The sequence below is a fragment of the Pelophylax lessonae genome, assembly GCF_965119305.1.
Source record: "Pelophylax lessonae genome assembly, chromosome: 13".
Classification (NCBI taxonomy): domain Eukaryota; kingdom Metazoa; phylum Chordata; class Amphibia; order Anura; family Ranidae; genus Pelophylax; species Pelophylax lessonae.
The window spans coordinates 208,197,599-208,219,724 of record NC_138780.1 but is presented as its reverse complement, the minus strand read 5'-3'; the positions used below and the strand labels follow the sequence as shown (position 1 = coordinate 208,219,724).

Below are 22,126 nucleotides of genomic sequence, written 5' to 3'. Positions count from 1 at the left end.
CAAAAGGTGATCAGTAGGGATGAGGTCAGGGATCTGTGCAGGACACTCAAGTTCCTCCACACCAGACTGGTTAGATAGGGGCAGACCAGTGGATGTGGTGTACTTGGATTTCGCTAAGGCGTTTGATACAGTTCCCCACAAGCGCTTAATTTATAAAATAAGGTCTGCAGGTATCGACAGCAGGGTTTGCTCTTGGATACGGAATTGGCTTAAAGGGCGTGTCCAAAGGGTGGTAATAAATAGCGCATACTCAGACTGGTCCGAGGTTGTAAGCGGGGTGCCCCAGGGCTCAGTCCTGGGACCAACTTTGTTCGACTGCACAGCATGAAGCAGATATCCTACAGAATGACCTGGACAAAATAACGGAGTGGGCAACGACATGGCAAATGAGGTTTAACGTGGAGAAGTGTAAGGTTTTGCACTTGGGGACTAAAAACATAAAAGCACAATACACGTTAGGGAGGGGAACCCTTGGGGGAATCAAAAATGGAGAAAGATCTGGGAGTCTTGGTTGATGATAGATTAGGAAACAGCATGCAATGTCAAGCAGCAGCTGCCAAAGCCAACAGAATATTAGCATGTATAAAGAAAGGGATGTATTCCAGAGATAAGACTATAATCCTTCCACTTTATAAAACTCTGGTCCGACCGCATCTGGAGTATTCTGTCCAGTTCTGGTCGCCAGTCCTCAGGAGGGATGTGTTGGAGCTGGAGAGAGTCCAGAGAAGGGCAACTAAACTAATTAGGGGATTGGAGGACCTTGACTATGAAGAGCGTCTACGATCGCTCGATTTATTCTCCCTGGAGAAGAGACGTCTGAGGGGGGACATGATAGCAATTTATAAATATCTTAATGGGGATCCCAGCTTAGAAAAAAAGCTGTTCATTCGAAGGGATTGCATGAGGACTCGAGGGCATACAATGCGATTAGAGGAGAAGCGTTTTAACCACAGGCAACGCGGGGGGTTCTTTACTGTTAGGGCTACAAGATTGTGGAATTCTCTACCACAAGAGGTGGTTTCTGCGGGAAGTATGGTGGCTTTCAAAAGACTCTTAGACTTACATCTCAAGGATCAGAACATTCAGGGGTATGTGAGATGATTACGGCCACACACACCTACACAGGGGGAACTGGATGGACTATTGTCTTTATTCAACCTCAACTACTATGTAACTATGTAACTATGTAACCATGTCTTTATGGCACTGGCTCCAGTCTTCTGGGAAAGCTTCCTGCAAAATTTTGGAGTGTGTCTGGGAATGTGTGCAGTCAGTCAAAGGAACATTGGTGAGGTCAGGTACTGATGTTGAATGCGAAGACGTGGCTCGCTATTGGCATTTCAGTATTTAATTTTATCCCAAAGGTGATCAGTAGGGTTGAGGTCAGGGCTCTGTGCAGGACACTGGAGTTCCTTCACACCAAACTGGTCACACCATGTCTTCATGGAGCTGGCTTTGTACACAGGGGTGGGCACAGTCTTGCTGGAACAGAAAATGTTCCTAACCATACTGTTACCACAAGGCTGAAAAAGCTTTACATGAGGATTTTGGATGGGAAGACCTGGCTCACAATCGGGGTTCTGATCCGTCCTAAAGGTGTTCAGCAGGGATGAGGTCAGGACTCTGTACAGGACACTCGAGTTCCTCCACCTATCACACCTATATGAGCTTTTTGGACATGTCATTCCAAAACCATGGCCATTAATGGGGAGTGGAGTCCCTCAGCATGGGCGTTAATGGGGAGTGGGGTCCCCCAGCATGGGCGTTAATGGGGAGTGGGGTCCCCCAGCATGGGCGTTAATGGGGAGTGGGGTCCCCCAGCATGGGCGTTAATGGGGAGTGGGGTCCCCCAGCATGGGCGTTAATGGGGAGTGGGGTCCCCCAGCATGGGCGTTAATGGGGAGTGGGTCCCCTCAGCATGGGCGTTAATGGGGAGTGGGTCCCCTCAGCATGGGCGTTAATGGGGAGTGGGTCCCCTCAGCATGGGCGTTAATGGGGAGTGGGGTCCCCCAGCATGGGCGTTAATGGGGAGTGGGGTCCCCCAGCATGGGCGTTAATGTGGTTGATCTCAACCATTGTATTTGGAAGGGAGTTGGAAAGCTGGAAAGCAAGGATTAGAAACTGGTTTTATTCCCATTTTAATATCCGTTCACTGAAGAAGCTGATGCGGGTATTTAGGCTGTATCCGTAACCTTCCATTGGTCCATTCTTAATGAACCCAAAGACAGACCTGAAACTGTTTTATCGCCTTTTTGGTGACCTTCATTACAAATAACATTTATCTTGAAATTGATGGGTCCAAAAGAGAAGTGACAAAATCTACACATAGACTTACAAATCCCTCTAACGTGCTTTCTCCTCTCTTTTCAGATGTACCCCCGGCTGAGCAGGAAAAGTTGTTTGTCCAGAAGCTGCGCCAGTGTTGCGTTCTTTTCGACTTTGTCTCCGACCCCTTGAGTGATCTAAAATGGAAGGAGGTAAAGAGGGCGGCCCTGAGCGAGATGGTGGAGTACATCACGCACAATCGCAATGTCATCACGGAGCCCATCTACCCGGAGGTGGTTCATATGGTGAGTCCAGGCATTGGCCTGATTGGTCCGGCTTTCGTTGTGCTTGCTCTCACTAGTATTAGGTTTGATGTGATGCAATCTCCAGACTTTTCCTGACCTCATTATATCAGTTTTTGGTGCATCAAGACGTATTTCCTAAAGCTGACAGCTCAGTACAGAAAAATCTACTTTCTCTTTCTTTCATTGATAGACACCGCTTCAGATCTTCATAACTGTTGGATTATACTGCCCCCTACTGGAGTAGGACACTAGGCAGAAAAATTCTGGCTACGCCCATTGGCAGTCCCAGTGGGTATACTCCCTCACTCAGTTTTTTTCTGGCTAGTCAGGAGTAAGTTCCTAGTTCCTTGCTGGGATCTCTGGTCCTAGCAATTCTTTCTTTTTAGATAGAGCGTTTTCTCCTGAATTTTTCTTGAGATCTACAATCAACTGCCAGACTGGGCGATGGACTGGATAATCTAGATCCAGTGGTCACCCCGGTCTGGGCAGCAAGCACACGCAGACCTAGGTCAGTCGTGATCTAGTCCCACTGAACGGGGGCTGGCCTGCGAGTTAAACCCCTCGCAAGGTCGCATACGACCGGGTCTCAGCCCTAGTTGCAGCGTTCCTCCTGGCCAACTGCCCACTATTTCGATGGAGAGGGGTTCTGTCTGGAGCAGTGCCCGCCTAAATCCTGTTATGGTGTGTCGTTCCCCCCCCCCTCTCCCCCTGCAGGGTTTTGGGGTGGACGTGGGCCCCTTAGGACAGTCGGAGCCCCCTGGGTTCCTCTCCTTCCCGACAGGCACCCCCCTTGTCATCTGTCCCCCATCCAAACCCCCCTCCACTTAGGAGGCTATTTGAGGCTGTTTGGGTGGTTGGTCTGGTCCACCTCCTGGGGTGGGGGCAGGGTGCTATGCTGGCGATGTGGGCCTGGGGGAGGGTGCGCCGCCGGCGACTGGACGATTGACTTTGGGCGGAGTTGTACCTAATTGGGACTCTTGCCTGGTTCCCTGTAAGCCTCACGGGGCTGCCATTTTGTTGTAGCCTGTGTGTTTCTATACACGGCGGCCATGTTTGTGTAGTCCAGCAGCCATTTTGCTGTGGTTTGCCATTGAAAATAGTGTTGGCCATGACAGTGGAGCCCTGTGGGCGGCGATTTCGACGAAGGGAGCCCTTTTTCTTCCCCTGGTGCTGACTCCGGATCCTTTCACTTCCTGATCGCCGCACGTGCAGTGCAGATTATCCTGGTGGCTGCAGGTGCCGGTTTCTGCTGGGTGGTGAGTCTGGTGTGGTTCTCTTCCTCTCTGCTCAGGATCGCTTGTTGCTTGTGCCTGGCGACCGGGTGGTGCTGCCAGCGCACTGGGGGTTGTCCCTTGCAGTGTTTTACACTTTTTGTGGGTTCCCCTTGGTGACTCATGGAGTCTTTGGAGCACATCTCCCCACCTGATCCCCTCTCTGAGGCTGCGGGGCCCTCCGGGTCCCAACCATCTATCGATGCACTGACGGCGGTCCTGGAGTCCTTTGTGTCCCGGGTGGAGGTGGTCTTCGGCGACGGGCTAGCAAAAAGCACCCCCACCTTCCCCTGCCTCATCTGTCTCATCAGATCCTGAATCTGATTCAGCTGCCGCAGATGATTCCTCCACGTCTGCAACCGCGCACAAAAAGGCTCTGGTGGAAGCACTGATTGTATCTGTGCGTGAGACCTTGAGGATGTAGGATGCAGCTGCAACTGAGGCGCAGGTTCCCTTTGGCACTCACAAGCCATCCAGAGCGGCAAAGGTGTTTCCATTCCCAGCCTATTTTCTAAGAATTGTCGCTAAAGAGTGGGACGACCAAAGCATCCCCGTGGGGTCCCTAAGCGCTTTTACTAGGCGTTATCCCTATGAGGAGTCCCTTCTTAAGAAGTGGACTGTGCCACCGGTGGTGGACCCTCCAGTTTCCAGTTTGAACAAGGCAACCATAATTCCGGTTAAGGAACCCCCGGCCTTTAAGGATGCGGTTGACAGGAAGGCAGAGGCTGTGGCCCGCAATATGTACACTCTGACTGGTTCAGCACTGAGGCCCTGGTGTCGCAAACGGTGACCGAGTGGGCTAAGCTTTTATGCCGTGACCTGGAGGGAGAACAGCTCCCCCTGCCTTTGCTGAGGGGCTACAGTTTATCTGTGATGCCTCTTTGGATGCGGCTCCCCTAGTGGCTCGGCTCTCTGTTTTGGCAGTGGTCTTTTCGGTGTGTCTTTTGGCTCATATGCTGGTCTGCGCACCAGATTTCTAAAAAGGCCTTGGCTGATCTTCCCTTTCAAAGAGATTGCCTGTTTGAAGTTACCCTGGATGACATAAAAGGTCTCACAGAGGGAAAGAGTACTTTTCTTCTGCATGCTGCTAAGGGCATGGAACCTCGTTGTAGATATGGGCCTTACTTTTTGGCTCATAAGAAGTTTTTTCGTCACTCAGGGTAGACTGACAAGGGCTCGAAGCCTTTCAGGGCTTCCTCTGGAGGATCCAAACTAACCTGGTCGGCCAAGCCGAGAGTTGGCTTCTCCAGACCGACGGACAAGGCTCAGCATGAAGGTGCGCCCTCACCCATATCAGGGGGGTTGACATCTTCGCTGGTTTCCGGACCCGTGGACTTCCTGGTGAAAGACAAGTGGGTCCACAAAATCATTTCTGTCCAGCTACAAGATCAAGTTTCGCTCTTGTCCCCCCGCAAGGTTCTTTCCTTCCAACTTGCGCCTGTCCCCGAACCCCGAGCGATGATAGCGGTACTGGGCTACTTGGATTATCTCCTCCTGCGAGAGGAGTCTCCTGCTGTTCTGGTGGAAAACCTGGAGATCACAATACGAACTTTGTGGGAGTTCAGCTGGACTCTGAATTTTCCAAAGTCTGTCCTGGTACTGTCACAAAGCTGGACTATCTGGGCCTGACTCTGGACTCGGCCTTAGCCAGAGTGCTCCTTCCTCTGGACAAACTCCACAAATTGCAGGCTGCAATTCGTCTCCTGCTGTCCAACAGATGGTCTTCCCCTGGACTTGCATGCGGGTGCTTGGCCTGATGGTGTCTACCTTAGAGGCGGTTCCGTTTGCAAACTTTGCACAGTTCTATACGAGGTCCCTGCAAAGGGAGATTCTGACCAAATGGGACAAGACTCCACAGTCTCTGAAAATCCGATCCGGCTGAGTCGGAAAAAAGGAGTCCCTGATCTGGTGGCTTCGTTCTCTGGCGCTTTGGCTGGGAAAATCCTTCCTCCCCTTGTATTAGACAGCGGTCACCACGGATGCCAGCCTGTCCAGCTGGGGAGGCGTCCTCTGCAAGCATTCTGCTCAGGGGATCTGGATGCTGGAAAAGTCCAGACTACCAATCAATGTCTTGAAACTCCGAGCGATCAGACTGTGTCTGGACCATTGGACGTTGTGTCTCCGGTGGGGCACCCCCGAGGCGGATCTGTTGGCGTCTCGGCTCAACGAAAAGGTGCAGAGGTTTTTGTCTCGGTCAAGGGATCCTCTGGCAGAAGCCACAGACACGCTGGTGGCCCCGTGGGGTCGGTATCGTCTGATTTACGCCTTCTCTCCTCTCAAGTTTCTGCCAAGACTTCTACGCAGGATCGAGGCAGAAGGGATTCCGGTCATCTTAGTTCAGACTGTTCTCACCGGGCTTGGTACGCCGATCTAGTGCGGCTGGTCGCTGACGTTCCTGGAAGCTTCCTCTCAGGGAGGATCTGCTGGCCCAAGGATCGATCTTCCATCCTGCTTTACAGTTGCTGGCTTTGACAGCTTGGCTGTTGAACGTCAGGTGCTCAAGGATAGAGGTTTATCAGAGTTGGTGATTCCTACACTGTTAAAAGCTAGGAAATCTACTTCTAGGAAGATCTACCATTGTACTTGGAAGACGTACATTGCGTGGTGTGAGTCTCTTGAGGTTCATCCTCGCTCCTTCTCGGTGGCTCAGATCTTGACCTTCCTTCAATGGGGGGGTTGAACAGAATTTGGCCTTGAGTACAATCAAGGGCCAGGTGTCGGCTTTTGCGGTCTTCTTCCAATGACATTTGACCACACACCCCCTTGTGTGTACCTTTCTTCAGGGTGTCCGACATTTGGTTCCTCCAGTGCGGACTTCTATGCCACCTTGGGGCCTCAATTTGGTGCTTTCGGTCCTCCAGAAGCCTATCTTTGAGAATCTTTGGGAGATTCCCCTGCTTACTCTGTCCCAGAAGGTGGCCTTTTTGGTGGCTATCACCTCTGCTTTCAGGGTGTCGGAACTGGCGGCGTTATCCTGTCCACCTTCCCTGGTGTTTCACAGAAATAAGTTGGTTCTTCGCCCCTGTTCGTCATTCCTTCCAAAGGTTGTCTCTGATTTTCATTTGAATAAAGACATTGTGTTGCCTTCCCAGTGTCCCAGGCCTAAACATCCGAAGGAAAATGCCTTGGATGTGGTACGGGCAATTAGGGTGTACCTGCCAGCTAAGATGTCTTTCAGGAAGTCCGACTCTCACTCTTTGTGCTCACGGATGGGCCTTGTAAAGGGTTGTCCGCTTCCTTTGTGACCATTTCCGGATAGATCAGACAGTGATTCAGGCCTATTCCATCAAGGGTCAGGTGCCTCCTTTCCCTGTTAAGGTGCACTCTACTCGGGCGATCAGTGCCTCCTCGGCTTTCTGTCATCGGGCGTTAGTGACACAGGTTTGCAAGGTGGCCACTTGGTCATCGGTGAACACTTTCACAAAGTTTTATAAAGTGGATGTGTTGGAATCTGTGGATGCTTCTTTTCGCTGCAAGGTTTTGCAGGCTGCTGTTGAGACTACCTGATCCTCTTCGAGGGTGTATTGTTTGTTTCAGGTGGGCTACAGTTGTTTTGGTTGAGCTCCTGTTGCCTGGTTGGCTACTGTTTTAGCCTTGGGAATCTTTTTTTGCTGTTCCAACCCCTCATGTTTAACACTGCTTGGGATTTCCCAACGGCTTTGAAGATCTGAAGCGGTGTCCTCCAATGAACGAAAGAGAAAATGGGATTTTTGATTTACCATAAAATCCATTTTTCTGATGTTCATTGACGGACACAGCTCCCACCCCTTTGTGGAGTTGTAATTCCTCTGACATTGCTTGTAACAAAGCTGAGTCCCTATAGCAAAGAGAGGGAGGAAACCCCCAGGGGGCTACCCATGGGCGTAGCCAGACTTTTTTTTCTCCCTAGTGTACTACTCCTGTAGGGGGCAGTATAACCCCCAACGGTTATGGAGATCTTAAGCTGTGTCCATCAATGAACATCAAAGGATTGGATTTTACGCTAAGTCAAAAGTCCCATTTTTTTCCTGAGTTCTTAGCAGGTTTCAGAAGCAGTAGACTGCCTTTTAGGGGGTCACCACAATAAAAACCTGTGAAGAAAGCGTTATTACACCTACCCCGTCCTTCAGCGTTTTTTTGCTAAAACTTTGCTCTATAGCAGAGATCCTGCAACCAATCAAATTCCTGGCATGTAGGGGAGGATGTCCCTCCCCACTGGTGACCTCCTGTGTCTCCATTGTGTGAAGAAAGCAGTATTGTACATGTCCATTGGCCCTTTTGCTAAGACTTGACTCCTCGTAGCAGAGTGCCCGACACTGATCAGATCCGACTCCACTGTCTGTAGTGGTTTCCCCCCATCAACTGCCATGTTTCCTCCTGCTGACCCCTAGTTGCTCCAGGACACAATAGAAACATGGGGGTTACCAGGAGGGGACATGCTCTTTTATTTAAAAGGATTACACATACCGGTCCTTCAGCCTTTTTGATAAAACCTTGCACTAAAGAGGAGCTCCTGCCACCAATCAGATTCGGGGCTTCCTTGTATGTAGAAGGCATGTCCCTTCCTGACGACCCCCCACTGTCCCCACTGAGTGACTGGGGTCAGCAGGAAGAAACGGCAGCCCATGGGGGAAACTGATCAGTGTCGGTCATTTTACTACAGAGCAAAGTAGAGAAGGGTTCTAAGCTCTGTAGGGTTTTTATTTGTAATGAGCGGGTATGTGGAGCTCTGGATCTCAAAGTCGGACTCCTGATGGGGTGTCTCATCTGGTGTAGAGGGATTCTTTCAGACAGATCCCTGGAGAATTGTGGCTGAGGTTCAGCTCTGGTCTCTGGAAGACCTGAAGGAATGAAGGAAAGCAAAGAAAACCTCGTTGGGTCTGGAAAAGTTTTTTATTTGGAGTCACATGAAACGCATGAAGTGAAAGACACTTGCCTGATCCAGGACATTATATCTCTTGGTGTCTTACCATCCCTTACTCTTCATTACATGAAAATGTCATTGTATGGCAGGCATCCTCCTGCGCTTGTATTTCTATTGGTTTGTGATCCAGATCTCTTCCTAAAAACATTTTAAAAACAAATCTATTGCTTTAGGTCACATGAGACCTTCAGGTGTCCTGATAGGCTTCTATATCCTGGGTAGTGAATGTGGCTTTGTATTGAAGAAGGCTTCTGTCTCCCCGTTTACTGCTTCTCATAGAATGCAAAAGTGCCACATTCAGAGAGAAGCACCATACATGCATGCAAGGGTAGAAGCCATTGCCATTTACCCGAACACGGCCTCATACAGCCTTCCACCTGGATTGGTGTCTGTATGTGGCACATGCATCTTCCCGGGACTCGGAGAATGCTGGCTATTTTATGCCTCCCCACGCGGGAGCCGCTAAGCGTCCTATACAGTCATGACCAGTCATATTGGCGCCCATACATTTCATGACCAGTCATATTGGCCCCCATACTTTTCATGACCAGTCATATTGGCGCCCATACATTTCATGACCAGTCATATTGGCCCCCATAGTTTTCATGACCAGTCATATTGGCCCCCATACTTTTCATGACCAGTCATATTGGCCCCCATAGTTTTCATGACCAGTCATATTGGCACCCATACATTTCTGTCAGATAATGCACCACTTTGCCCATAAAATTGTTCCAATTACAAATGTTTCAGCCTTCTGTTTATTTCTTGTGTTTCTATTGGTATGGCACAAAAAAAAGTGAAGAAACGAAAAAGCCAAATCTGACTCATTCCATACAAAACTCCAAAAATAACTGGACAAAATGTATTGGCACCCTCCATATTTGGTAGCACACCACTTGGATCCGTGAAATCCATGGCTTCCTGTAACCATTAATGAGTTTCTTTTACCTCTCTACTGAAATTTTGAACCACTCTTCTCTTCTTTCACCAAATGCTCCAGGTCTCTTAGATTGGAAGGGTTCTTTTTCCCAAACCCTCCACAGGAGCTCTATGGGATTTAAATTGGGACCCATTTCTGGCCAGTTCAGTACTCTCCAGCGCTTTGTCTTAAACATTTCTGGTTGCTTTTTGACATGTGTTTTGGGTCATTGTCCTGCTGTAAGACCCATGACCTCTGATGGAGACCTAACTTTCTGACACTGGGCCCTTCATTGTACCCCAGATTTCTTTGGTAGTCTTCAGATTTCATAATGCCATGCACATCGTAAAGACATCCAGTGCCTGAAGCAGCAAATCAACCCCCAAAACATCAGTGACCTCCACCATGTTTGACTGTAGGGACGAGTCTGAAGGCCTCATTTCTTTTTCTGATAACAGTAGAATGATGGGCTTTACCAAAAAGCCTGAATTATGTTTTGTCTGTCCACATCACATTTCCTCAAAGGGATTTTAGCTTCCTCAGGTAAGTTTTTTTTTTTTTTTTTTTCTTTTTCTGTGTCGGCAGTGGGGTCCTCCTGGGTCTCCTACCATAGTGTCCCCTCCTGGGTCTCCTACCATAGTGTCCCCTCCTGGGTCTCCTACCATAGTGTCCCCTCCTGGGTCTCCTACCATAGTGTCCCCTCCTGGGTCTCCTACCATAGTGTCCCCTCCTGGGTCTCCTACCATAGTGTCCCCTCCTGGGTCTCCTACCATAGTGTCCCCTCCTGGGTCTCCTACCATAGTGTCCCTTTTTATTCAGACATAAAGTGTGAGCGGACACCCTGTGCCTGAACGTCGGCTTGAATTGGTCTGGAAGTTGATCGAGGTTCTTTTTCACCATTCCAACAATCCTTTGTTGCAATCTTTGGTTAAGGTTTCTTATTGGTCCACGGCCCTGGAGATTATCTACACAACCATGGTCTTTACGCTTCCTGACAATGTTGGGCATGGTAGACACAGAGACCTGAAGATCTCTGGGGATGGACTTGTAACCGAGAGATTGTCCATGCTTTGACACAAACCCTCAGACAATTCCTTGCTGCTCTTTCTCTTCTCCATGCTTCGTGTGGCACACAGAGACACACAACAGAAAGGTTGAGCCAATTTTTCACCATTTTAGCTGGTTGCCGGTGTAATTTCTATATGGTCAGCACCTGGTAATTGATACAGGTGAGTTTAAGTTTGAATTACAGGAGAATCACAAATTTGGAATGCAATTATTTCTTATAATTTTGAGAAGGTGCCAATATATTTTTGTTCGGTCCATTTTTTGTTTTGCGTGGAATGTGTCAGATTTGGCTTTTTGTTCATTTTTTTTTTTTTTGTGTCATACCGATTCAAACAGAAGAAATAAACATGAGAATGCCGAAACATTTGTCATTGCAACAATTTTCTGGGTGAAGTCCGGCATTATCTGACCGATGCAGGGGTGACAATATGACTGGCCATGACTGTATGTGCATGAGGCCTAATAAGCCCCAGAGTTGGACCCGGGGCACTCCGTAATCAGCACTCAGCAAAAGACCTGCCAAGACACACCCCTTTCCCCTTTACTGCAATGCAAATGGCCCTGAATAGATTAGGAGCCAGTATATTCCTGATATGCCTGTATATGCTGGGTGGAGAGACAGAGTTCTGCCTCTGAAGCCTCCATGTGGACATCTATGGCACTTTTCCACTGCAAGTACCGGCTCGGCTCCACTCGGCCCTGCTTGGCTCGGTTTGGTTTTCCACTGCATGGTACCGCATGGTACAGTGTGGGAATGGTTCGGTACGGTTTGGTACGGTTTGCTTTTCCAGTAATAGTAAGTGGGTGGGATAATGATTCTCTGACTTATCAGTGGCTAGCAGTGACAAACAGTCAAGGCTGCATGCAAAGGATTGTGGGATATGGTACCGGTACGGCCCTCTTGGCGCTTTTCCACTGCATGGAACCGAACGGTTCGGCTCACTTTTGTGCTTTTCCACTGCTGGTACTGCATGGTACGGTGTAGGAACGGTTCGGTACGGTACGGTGGCGCTTTTCCACTGCATGGAACCGAACGGTACGGCTCTCTAAAACAGTACCATCTCGATTGTGGTTCCAAGAGGTACCATACCGGTACCATATCCCACAATCCTTTGCATGCAGTCACTACTAGCCACTGATTGGTCAGAGAATCGTTGTTATCCCACCCACTTAACTTTAGTACTACTTTAGTGGAAAAGCAAACCAAACCATACCGTACCGAACCGTTCCAACACCGTACCATGCGGTACCAGCAGTGGAAAAGCAAACTGGGCCAAGCAGGGCCGAGTAGAGCAGTAGAAAAGTGCCAGCACCACAACCAAGGTGGTACTGTTTAAGTGAGCCGTAGCGTTCGGTTCCATGTAGTGGAAAAGCGCCACCGTACCGTACCGAACCGTTCAAACACCGTACCATGCAGTGGAAAAGCTCCGCCATACCGCACCGAATCGTTCCAACACTGTACCATGCGGTACCATGCAGTGGAAAAGCGCAAAAGCGAGCCGAACCGTTCGGTTCCATGCAGTGGAAAAGCGCCACTAGTAAGGCTGTCCATCATAGTAATGGGATGGAGGAGAAATCTGTGAGGAAAATATCCACCCAGGAAGTACTTTTTAAGTTGGAGAACCCAAAATGCCACCAACCTACTGGATGTCCCAACATTCCCAGTTTAGGTATTTTCCACAAAGCTGCAGTTTACATGGACCTTCTGATTGGCATTTTAGGTTGGAGGGGCCAGTAGAGATTCTTTTACGATGAAGGACTCCTCAACCAATAATACAGCGGTAATGGCTCTGGAACAGATCAGATTGTGGTTGGGTTTAGACGGGTTTCAACTTTCAATATCTGCTTTTAGTTGGCAATTTATTTATTAATAAATCTCTTTCTGTTTAGTTTGCAGTGAACATGTTCCGGACATTGCCCCCCTCCTCCAACCCCACCGGAGCCGAGTTTGATCCAGAGGAAGATGAGCCAACGTTGGAAGCCGCGTGGCCGCACCTACAGGTATGTACTTCCATCTTTTATCTTTACAGTTCAAGCGGTTTAGATTTTTTAAACTCCATTTTAACCCCTTGACCCCCCAGGCTTTTTATGGAACTTTTTATTTACATGTAACTTTTTTTTTTTCTAGAAAAATACTTATTCTCAAACATTATATATATTTTTTTAATCAAAGACCCTAGAGAATAAATTGGTGGGTTTTGCAATTATTTTATGTCGCGCGTGGTGTTTGTGCAGCAGTTCTTCAAAACACAATTATTTAAAAAAAAAAAAATACACTTATAAATTTTAAAGCAAAAAAACACAATACATAACCCAAATTCTTGGAAAATGTAAAAGACATTACAGCAAGTAAATCGATACCAAACATGTCACGCTTTAAAAAATTGTACATGCCCATGCAGCTGTGACAAACGATATACATTTTATTATCCATAGGCGACGCTGTAAAAGCCTTCACAGCAGCGGTCACTGGACAAGTTTTTATACCCCATTTAGGGCTGCATGCAAACTTTCAAACTTCAAAAACAACATTTGAATATATACATTGGTAGTTACTGCTTGCTACCAGTCACTGCAGCCTCGCTGTGCCCCTCAAATACAGCCTTACTGTGCCCATCAAATGAAGTCTCACTGTGCCCATCAAATGCAACCTCACTGTGCCCATCAAATGCAACCTCACTGTGCCCATCAAATGCAACCTCACTGTGCCCATCAAATGCAGCCTCACTGTGCCTATCGAATGCAGCCTCACTGTGCCTATCAAATGCAGCCTCACTGTGCCTGTCAAATGCAGCCTCACCAGTGCCCGTCAAATGCAGCCTCACCAGTGCCCGTCAAATGCAGCCTCACCAGTGCCCGTCAAATGCAGCCTCACCAGTGCCCGTCAAATGCAGCCTCACCAGTGCCCGTCAAATGCAGCCTCACCAGTGCCCGTCAAATGGAGCCTCACCAGTGCCCGTCAAATGGAGCCTCACCAGTGCCCGTCAAATGGAGCCTCACCGTTGCCCCGTCAAGTGCAGCCTCACCGTTGCCCCGTCAAGTGCAGCCTCACCGTTGCCCAGTCAAGTGCAGCCTCACCGTTGCCCAGTCAAGTGCAGCCTCACCGTTGCCCAGTCAAGTGCAGCCTCACCGTTGCCCGTCAAATGCAGCCTTCCAGTGCCTGGATCACAGAGCGGGAATCTCCCGCTTTGTCACGGAGCTTGGATTTTATTTGCCTGGGTGGACGCTGTAATAAAGTCCCGCCTCCTAGCCCGCTCCTATGATACACGTCACACTGATTCAATTTCTCGGCATTGGATCAGTATTCAGCCAATCACAGGAGCCGGTCTTGGAGGCAGGACTTTGTTACAGTGCTGCCAAACAATTCAGACCAAGTTCTGACACAGCGGGAGATCTCCGCTGTATGTGACGTACACAAGGGGAGGAGGGGGGAGCGGAGGACTCTTGCACTTTGGTGCCCCCTCCCCTCCCTCCTGAGCTTGTGGCACCTTGCCCACCATCGGCCCTGATGCAGCAGCCACAGTTTAAAGCGGGCCCAGGGCAGGGGGCCTACCTGGAATTTCCGGGTAGGCCAGTCCGCCCTGATCCTGGTGGACCAGTCCTGTGGGCCGTTTGTAACCATACAGCCCACGGGCCGGTACTTTGAGATCCTTACTTTACAGGTTACCGCTTTAGAGGCAAATCTTTATTGTTTACAGCAAAAGAAGTAAAACCGTATTGGAGATATACCCAAACAGTAAACTTTAATGAAGAAAGATATAGAGCCTGAGTAGACATAGGACAATAAAATGTTTCTGATCATGGAAGGAGGGGCATCCAGTATACAGGCTTTTATGTCATATTGCATAAACCGCAAACCTAATAGGCTAAAAATACTGAGAAAGGAAGAGAGAAAAAGAGAAAGTGTAGAGAGAAATAGGCCCAGAAAGGGAGACAAAGAAAACTTGAGCAACCCCCCATGACCGGGTGGGAAAATGGAAAAAACAAATTGTTAGTTTATGAAAATATAAGAGAACTGACCGGTTATAAGACAGCTTTCTTTAGGGGCAGCGGAGGTGGAGAAGTGGAGCCAAACATATCATAAGATTTTACATTTCTTTGTCTTCATCCAGCACTAGCATTTCCTCCATCCGCATGATGTCATTGACAGTAGAAACCAACAAGGACAATAAAAGGATTTATCCGTTTTCCAGGACAAAGGGATCAAACAGGTTACCAGTTTATATGTACACTGGAGGTCTGGTGGGAAAATTCCTGCCCATGATCTGACGTTCCAGGCGGTACCTTACATGTTTGGGACGAATGTGGTTTGCGAGCATGCGGGACCAATGTGCACATTCGCTGTTGCGCGCTTGCACATCCTTGTGACAGCAGTAGGCAGTGACAGGTCCTCTTTATGGAGAGATCTAAGGTCTGTAAGATCCCAAATCCCTCTTTCCACTTAAACACCAAGAATTACATTTTTAAATACTTTTCATTTTCAAAAACATAGCGTGAGTTTACATCATTAAGTGATGTCATGTCATTGCTTTCGGGTCACCAAAGCAGAGACCCAATCAAAGCCGATTCCAGCTTTGTATGGGTCTCCCACTAGTCAGAGGACATTCCAGCTAGTAGCTGTGGTCTCCAGGCGGGATAGGAGAGTGTGAGGGAGCTGCGGAAGACGGCAGAGGGGACGGCTAGTTAGCAGCTCTGATTGCGATTACGAGAAAGCTGACCACTGGCTCTCAAAAACGGTCCCGGGGGGACACCTGCAGCTGCATAACATCCCGCTACAATCACCAAAAGTCAAATGATGTGCTAGGCACTAGGGATCGACTGATATAGTTTTTTCGTTACCGATATTTTTGCCATCACATATCGGTATTGGCCGATATGGGCCGATATTTTGTACATATAAAGTTTTGAAAAATAAAGGCTTGCTGGCACCCTGTGGTGGTGGGTGGGTGGCTGGCTGGCACCCTGTGGTGGTGGGTGCTTGGTTGGCTGGCACCCTGTGGTGGTGGGTGCCTGGCTGGCTGGAACCCTGTGGTGGTGGGTGGCTGGCTGGCTGACACTGTGGTGGTGGGTGGCTTGCTGGCTGGCACCCTATGGTGGTGGCTGGCTGGCACCCTGTGGTGGTGGCTGCCTTGCACCCTGTGGTGGTGGTGGCTGGCACCCTGTGGTGGTGGATGGCTGGCTGGCTGGCACCCTGTGGTGGTGGCTGGCTGGAAACCCGGTGGTAGGTGGCTGGCTGGCTGACACCCTGTGGTGGTGGGTGGCTGGCTGGCTGGCACCCTGTGGTGGTGGCTGGCTTGCACCCTGTGGTGGTGCTGGCTGGCTGGCACCCTGTGGTGGTGGCGGGCTGGCACCCTGTGGTGGTGGCTGGCTTGCACCCTGTGGTGGTGGATGGCTGGCTGGCACCCTGTGGTGGTGGATGGCTGGCTGGCACCCTGTGGTGGTGGGTGGCTGGCACCCTGTGGTGGTGGCGGGCTGGCACCCGGTGGTGGCTGGCTGGGTGGCACCCTGTGGTGGTGGGTGGCTGGCTGGCACCCTGTGGTGGTGGCTGGCTGGAAACCCTGTGGTGGTGGGTGGCTGGCTGGCGCCCTGTGGTGGTGGGTGGCTGGCTGGCGCCCTGTGGTGGTGGGTGGCTGGCTGGCACCCTGTGGTGGTGGGTGGCTGGCTGGCACCCTGTGGTGGTGGGTGGCTGGCTGGCACCCTGTGGTGGTGGGTGGGTGGCTGGCTTGCACCCTGTGGTGGTGGGTGGGTGGCTGGCTGGCTGGAACCCTGTGGTGGTGGCTGGCTGGCTGGCACCCTGTGGTGGTGGGTGGCTGGCTGGCTGGCACCCTGTGGTGGTGGGTGGCTGGCTGGCTGGCACCCTGTGGTGGTGGGTGGCTGGCTGGCTGGCACCCTGTGGTGGTGGGTGGCTGGTTGGCTGGCTGGCACCCTGTGGTGGTGGCTGGCTGGCAATCTGGTGTGGTGGGTGGCTGGCTGGCAATCTGGTGTGGTGGGTGGCTGGCTGGCACAGTGGCTGTGGGTAGCTGCCTGGTACAGGGCCTGAGGGTTGGTGGCTTGCTGGTACTGTGCCTGTGGCTTGGCTGGCTGGTACAGGGCCTGTGGGTGGGTGGTTGGCTGGCACTGGGCTGCTGTGGGTGGGTGTATGGCTGTGATACACTCCCGTGAGACTAGTCCTGACTTCAGACGAGGCTGTCCAAGGCGAGGGAGGTGGCCTAAGAAGGCAGAATGACGTCACAAAAAATATCAGCAATATCAGCCAGTTCCGGGCTGATTCCGATAGATCGGGGAAACACCATATCGGCCCTCGATATATCGGCCTTGCCGATAATCGGTCAAACCGTACTAGGTACATGATGTGGCGTCAAGTGGTTAAAGGTTCGTATTCTGACCCATCCTGACGTCTATTGAGAAGCTCACACACCAGTCGCCATGGCTGGGCGCCTTGGCTTTTAGGATGCATTAGGCTTAAAACTGAAATAAAGTTACAGAAATGATGTCAGACAGACGATGGCGGGCCAATTGGCGGTCATGCATACGGATGTTTAGTGGTTTCAGTGTGCTGAGGTGTCATTCTCCCAAGAAGCTGCATGTGATCCGTACAGCCACCAATACAAGTGAATGGCTGTACAATGCTGTGCTCCAGCAATAGTGATGGCTTCTGTATCAGTCTTTTCCCGTACATAACTTATACAGTGAGGGGAAAAACGTATTTCTCTATCATTTATCGACAGACGCAGCTCCTTATCTTCATGACTCATAGGGTTATCCTCCTCCTCCTAACAATAGGCACTAGGAAAAAAACCTAACCACGCCTATGGGGCTGCTGATTTTGTAGGTTTGCCCACTGACAAAGAAATGATCGGTCTATAATTTTATTGGTCGGTTTAGTTTACCAATGAGAGACAGAATAACCACAAAAATATCCAGAAAAATGCATTTCATAATAGTTATAAATTGATTTGCATTTTAATGAGTGAAATAAGTATTTGATCCCCAACCAATCAGCAGATTTCTGGCTCCCAGGTGTCTTCTATACAGGTAACAAGCTGAGATTAGGAGGATTCTCTTATAGGGAGTGCTCTCATAATCTCAGCTTGTTACCTGTATAGAAGACACCTGTCCACAGAATCAACCAATCAGATTCCAATCTCTCCACCATGGCCAAGACCAAAGAGCTGTCCAAGGATGTCAGGGAGAAGATTGTAGACCTACACAAGGCTGGAATGGCTACAAGACCATCGCCAAGCAGCTTGGTGAGAGGTGACAACAGAAAATAACTGTCAGTCTCCTCAGTCTGGGGCTCCATGGAAGATCTCACCTCATGGAGGTTCAATGATGATGGAGAACGGTGAGGAATCAGCCCAGAACTACACAGGAGAATCTTCTCAATGATCTCAGCTGGGACCATCGTCACCAAGAAAACAATTGCTAACACACTGCGCTGTGAAGGACTGAAATCCTGAAGGTCCCCCTGCTCAGGAAATCACATGGTACAGCCCGTCTGATGTCTGCTAATGAACATCTGAATGATTCAGAGGAGAACTGGGGGAAAGTGTTGGGGTCAGATGAGACCAAAATTGAGCTCTTTGGCATCAACTCAACTCATCGTGTTTGGAGGAGGAGAAATGCTGCCTATGACCCCAGGAACCCCATCCCCCACTGTCACACATGGAGGAGGAAACGTTATGCTTTAGGGGTGTTTTCTGCTAAGGGGACAACTTCACCACATCAAGGGGACGATGGGCGGGGCCATGTACCATCATATCTTGGGTGAGAACCTCCTTCCCTCAGCCGGGGTATTGAAAATGGGTCATGGATGGGTCTTCCAGCATGACAATGACCCAAAACACACGGCCATGGCAACAAAGGAGTGACTCAAGAAGAAGCATAGTAAGGTCCTGGAGTGTCCTAGCCAGTCTCCAGACTTTAATCCCATAGAAAATATGTGGAGGGAGCTGAAGGTTGGAGTTACCAAACATCAGCCTGGAAACCTCAATGACTTGGAGAGGATCTACAGAGAGGAGTGGGAGAAAATCCCTCCTGAGATGTCTGCAAACCTGGGGGCCAACTACAAGAAACGTCTGACCTCTGTGCTTCCAACAAGGGTTTCTCCACCAACTACTAAGGGGTCAAATACTTATTTTACTCATTAAAATGTGAATCCATTTATAACGTTTATGAAATGCGATTTTTTGGATATTTCTGTTATTCCGTCTCTCACTGGTAAAGAGATTGTAAAGTCTCAAAGTTTTTCATTTTATTGCATTAAGGTGAAAAACCTTCTGTGCTGCACCCCCCCCCCCCCCCCAACCCTCCTTTTTCTTACCCGAGCCCATTCATTTCAGCGCTGTGCACGAGCCAAGCAGCTCCAGCCGCCCGCTAGCTCTGATCTCATTGAACAGATTGAGGGCATTGGCTTCCGCTGCTGTCAGTCAAATTCAGGGAAATGGGGGCGGGGGCAGGGCCAAGTTGCGCTTTCTGTGTCCATGGACGCACCAGCAGGACTCGGGAGCGTGCCTGCACAGGTGCCCCAATGAAAAGCAGCTTTCCGTGGGGGCACCCGATTAAGAGGAGGAGCCAGGAGCGCCGGAGCACCCCAGAAGAGGAGGATCGGGGCTGCTCTGTGTAAAACCCTTACACAGAGCAGATAAGTAGAACATGTGTTGTTGTTTTTTATATAAAAAATCTGAACCTTTACAGCCGCTTTAAAATAAATCGACCATTGAAACTATAAACTGATCGTTTCTTTCTCAGTGGGCAAACATACAGAAGGTCATGAAGCAGAATTTTCAGATGTTAGGCAGGTCAATGCAGAGAGGGGAAAACTCTGGTTCGGGAGTTTATTCCCAGATGGAATAATAGCGGCACCTGGTGGCACAAAACAGACGCTGCACTGCCCAGACTAAGCCGGTCATGAACTGGGTGAATTTCAACCTTTTCCTGATGAACCAGACTAAATTCCCTGCATGGGCGGTCCTCTTCACACCCTTCCACCCTACAACCTTCCACTGAGAAATCAGAGGAGCTGTGCAGGAAATTGTCAGCGGTACAGCGGTTGCATCCAGTCACAGCGGCTGCCTCCAGTCACAGCGGCTGCTTCCAGTCATAGCGGCTGCCTCCACTCATAGCGGCTGCCTCCAGTCACAGCGGCTGCCTCCACTCAAAGCGGCTGCCTCCACTCAAAGCGGCTGCCTCCACTCAAAGCGGCTGCCTCCACTCAAAGCGGCTGCCTCCATTCACAGCGGCTGCCTCCATTCACAGCGGCTGCCTCCATTCACAGCGGCTGCCTCCATTCACAGCGGCTGCCTCCATTCACAGCGGCTGCCTCCATTCACAGCGGCTGCCTCCAGTCACAGCGGCTGCCTCCAGTCACAGCGGCTGCCTCCAGTCACAGCGGCTGCCTCCAGTCACAGCGGCTGCCTCCAGTCACAGGGGCTGCCTCCAGTCACAGGGGCTGCCTCCAGTCACAGGGGCTGCCTCCAGTCACAGCGGCTGCCTCCAGTCACAGCGGCTGCCTCCAGTCACAGGGGCTGCCTCAATACAATTGCTGAGACTGTAGATTAACCATTCGTAATTTATAGCGTAGATGGAGGAATGTTTGATTTTGTTTTTAGCGGACCGCCCGCTGTATGAAAAATACCGGGGTTATGGCCGCTATCTGCAATCTGCTGCCATATCCTGGGTTTCTGATGTGACTCCACAGAGAGAACAATGGATTTGTATGTGCATTAGCGGTGTCATTTGCAGAGTCCCTCGTATATCTTTTCTTTCACCTTTGTACAGGGCTTTTTTTCTCCGAGAATAGGTACAGGAACTCCCCCTTTCTGGGTCAATGCTTGTCTCTGCCCCCTACCCACCTCCAAGCACCGTTTCTCGATTCAACCTCTCAGTGCTGCCCCCTTTCGAGAATACAGAGAAAGGTATCATTTTGTGGTACTAAGTAATTTGTATGGAATTTTGTAATAATAGCAAGAAAAGCAGTAAAATAGATCCCCTGCAGCCGTCAGCAATAGACCCCCCCCCCCCCCCAGCAACTACAGATCTCCCAGCAGCCAGCATCAATAGACCCCTTCCTCAACTGCAGGTCTTATCCAGGAACAATTGACTCCCCAGCATCATAAGCCCCCCTCCAGCAAACCAGCAACAATTGACCTCCTCAGAAAAAATAAACAACCATGCAAAAACAGATCCCCTCCAGCAACAATAGATCCACCAGCAGCCGTTATCAATAGACCCTCCAGCACCCCTTGCCATTAAATACAGTACCATTCAGTACTGAAGGTGCCGGAACTGCGTTCCCTCATGTTCCCGCTGAAAAAAAGCCCTGCCTTTGTATCTCTCCTATCCGAGGAGAAGTTCACATCCTTGGATAGGGATTTTAGATAGGGATTTGGATTCGGCAGACTCCCCGTTAGCGGTGATTGGCGTCCTTCCGGTGCAGAAAGCCGCCAGTCCCCGCACTTTGTGATTTCGGCAGTTGATTTTCCTGGCCTGACGTCTGTATTTTGTGTCTCTGCAGCTTGTATACGAGTTTTTCCTGCGATTTTTGGAGTCTCCGGATTTCCAGCCGAATGTAGCGAAGAAATATATCGATCAGAAGTTTGTTCTTCAGGTACGTCTCCTAGGGTTTTCCTCTAGTAATTGGCGGCATTGTGATGCATTGTGTAACCCTTTGTGTTCCCTTCCCCCTCCTCAGTTGTTGGAACTCTTCGACAGTGAAGACCCCAGAGAGAGAGATTTCCTGAAGACGACTCTGCACCGAATCTACGGCAAATTTTTAGGCCTTCGCGCTTACATAAGGAAACAGATCAATAATATATTTTATAGGTAGGTGATTGGCTGATGGGCGGGAAGGGTCCTTTCACATGTGGTGGAATCTGTTCCAATCGGCTCCATGTGCCTCATGGGACTTGTAGTTCTGCAACATCTGGAGGGCAACAGTTTGCATAGCCCTGATCTACACCATTACACTGATTGCAGGCTGTGATAATATTGCCTCCGGGGGGGAGGGGGAGCAGGTCAGGGACACCCGACTCTGTCTGTTCTCAGTCCTCAGAGTGATGCTGGATGTCTGAGGACATCTTGTGGCAGATGTTGGGTACTGCGGCTCACAGCTACAGATTGAAGGAGAGTAATAAACCCAAAAGCAAACCTTTTATTCCCCTCACCAACTCATAGATGTGACGGCTGCATTTGTTTTCTTTTTTCTTCTATTTTTATCTGTTGATTCAGAGAGTGAGTCTGCTGTTTTTCTCAAGTTCAGGCTCTCCAATAGAATGTATCAGGGGTGAGACAAATCATTTACCACTGTCAGGGGTGCTTACAATGATCGGCTTTAATTTTTGATGTAAAACCTTTATCCCAATAGGGACCTAAAAAAAGGTTGCTGTATTAT

The 22,126-nt window shown here is 49.8% G+C and overlaps 1 protein-coding gene across 2 annotated transcripts in view; it reads left to right on the top strand.

Annotated features, from left to right (window-relative positions):
• The window catches only part of PPP2R5C (protein phosphatase 2 regulatory subunit B'gamma), a 155,984-nt gene that overhangs the window by 90,070 nt on the left and 43,788 nt on the right, over positions 1-22,126 (top strand). For both annotated transcript variants that reach the window (XM_082242710.1, XM_082242711.1), the window contains 4 exons: positions 2,371-2,570; positions 12,625-12,735; positions 21,251-21,343; positions 21,428-21,558. In XM_082242710.1, the coding sequence (XP_082098836.1) occupies positions 2,371-2,570; positions 12,625-12,735; positions 21,251-21,343; positions 21,428-21,558 (535 nt within the window). The remainder of the gene's footprint in view (positions 1-2,370; positions 2,571-12,624; positions 12,736-21,250; positions 21,344-21,427; positions 21,559-22,126) is intronic.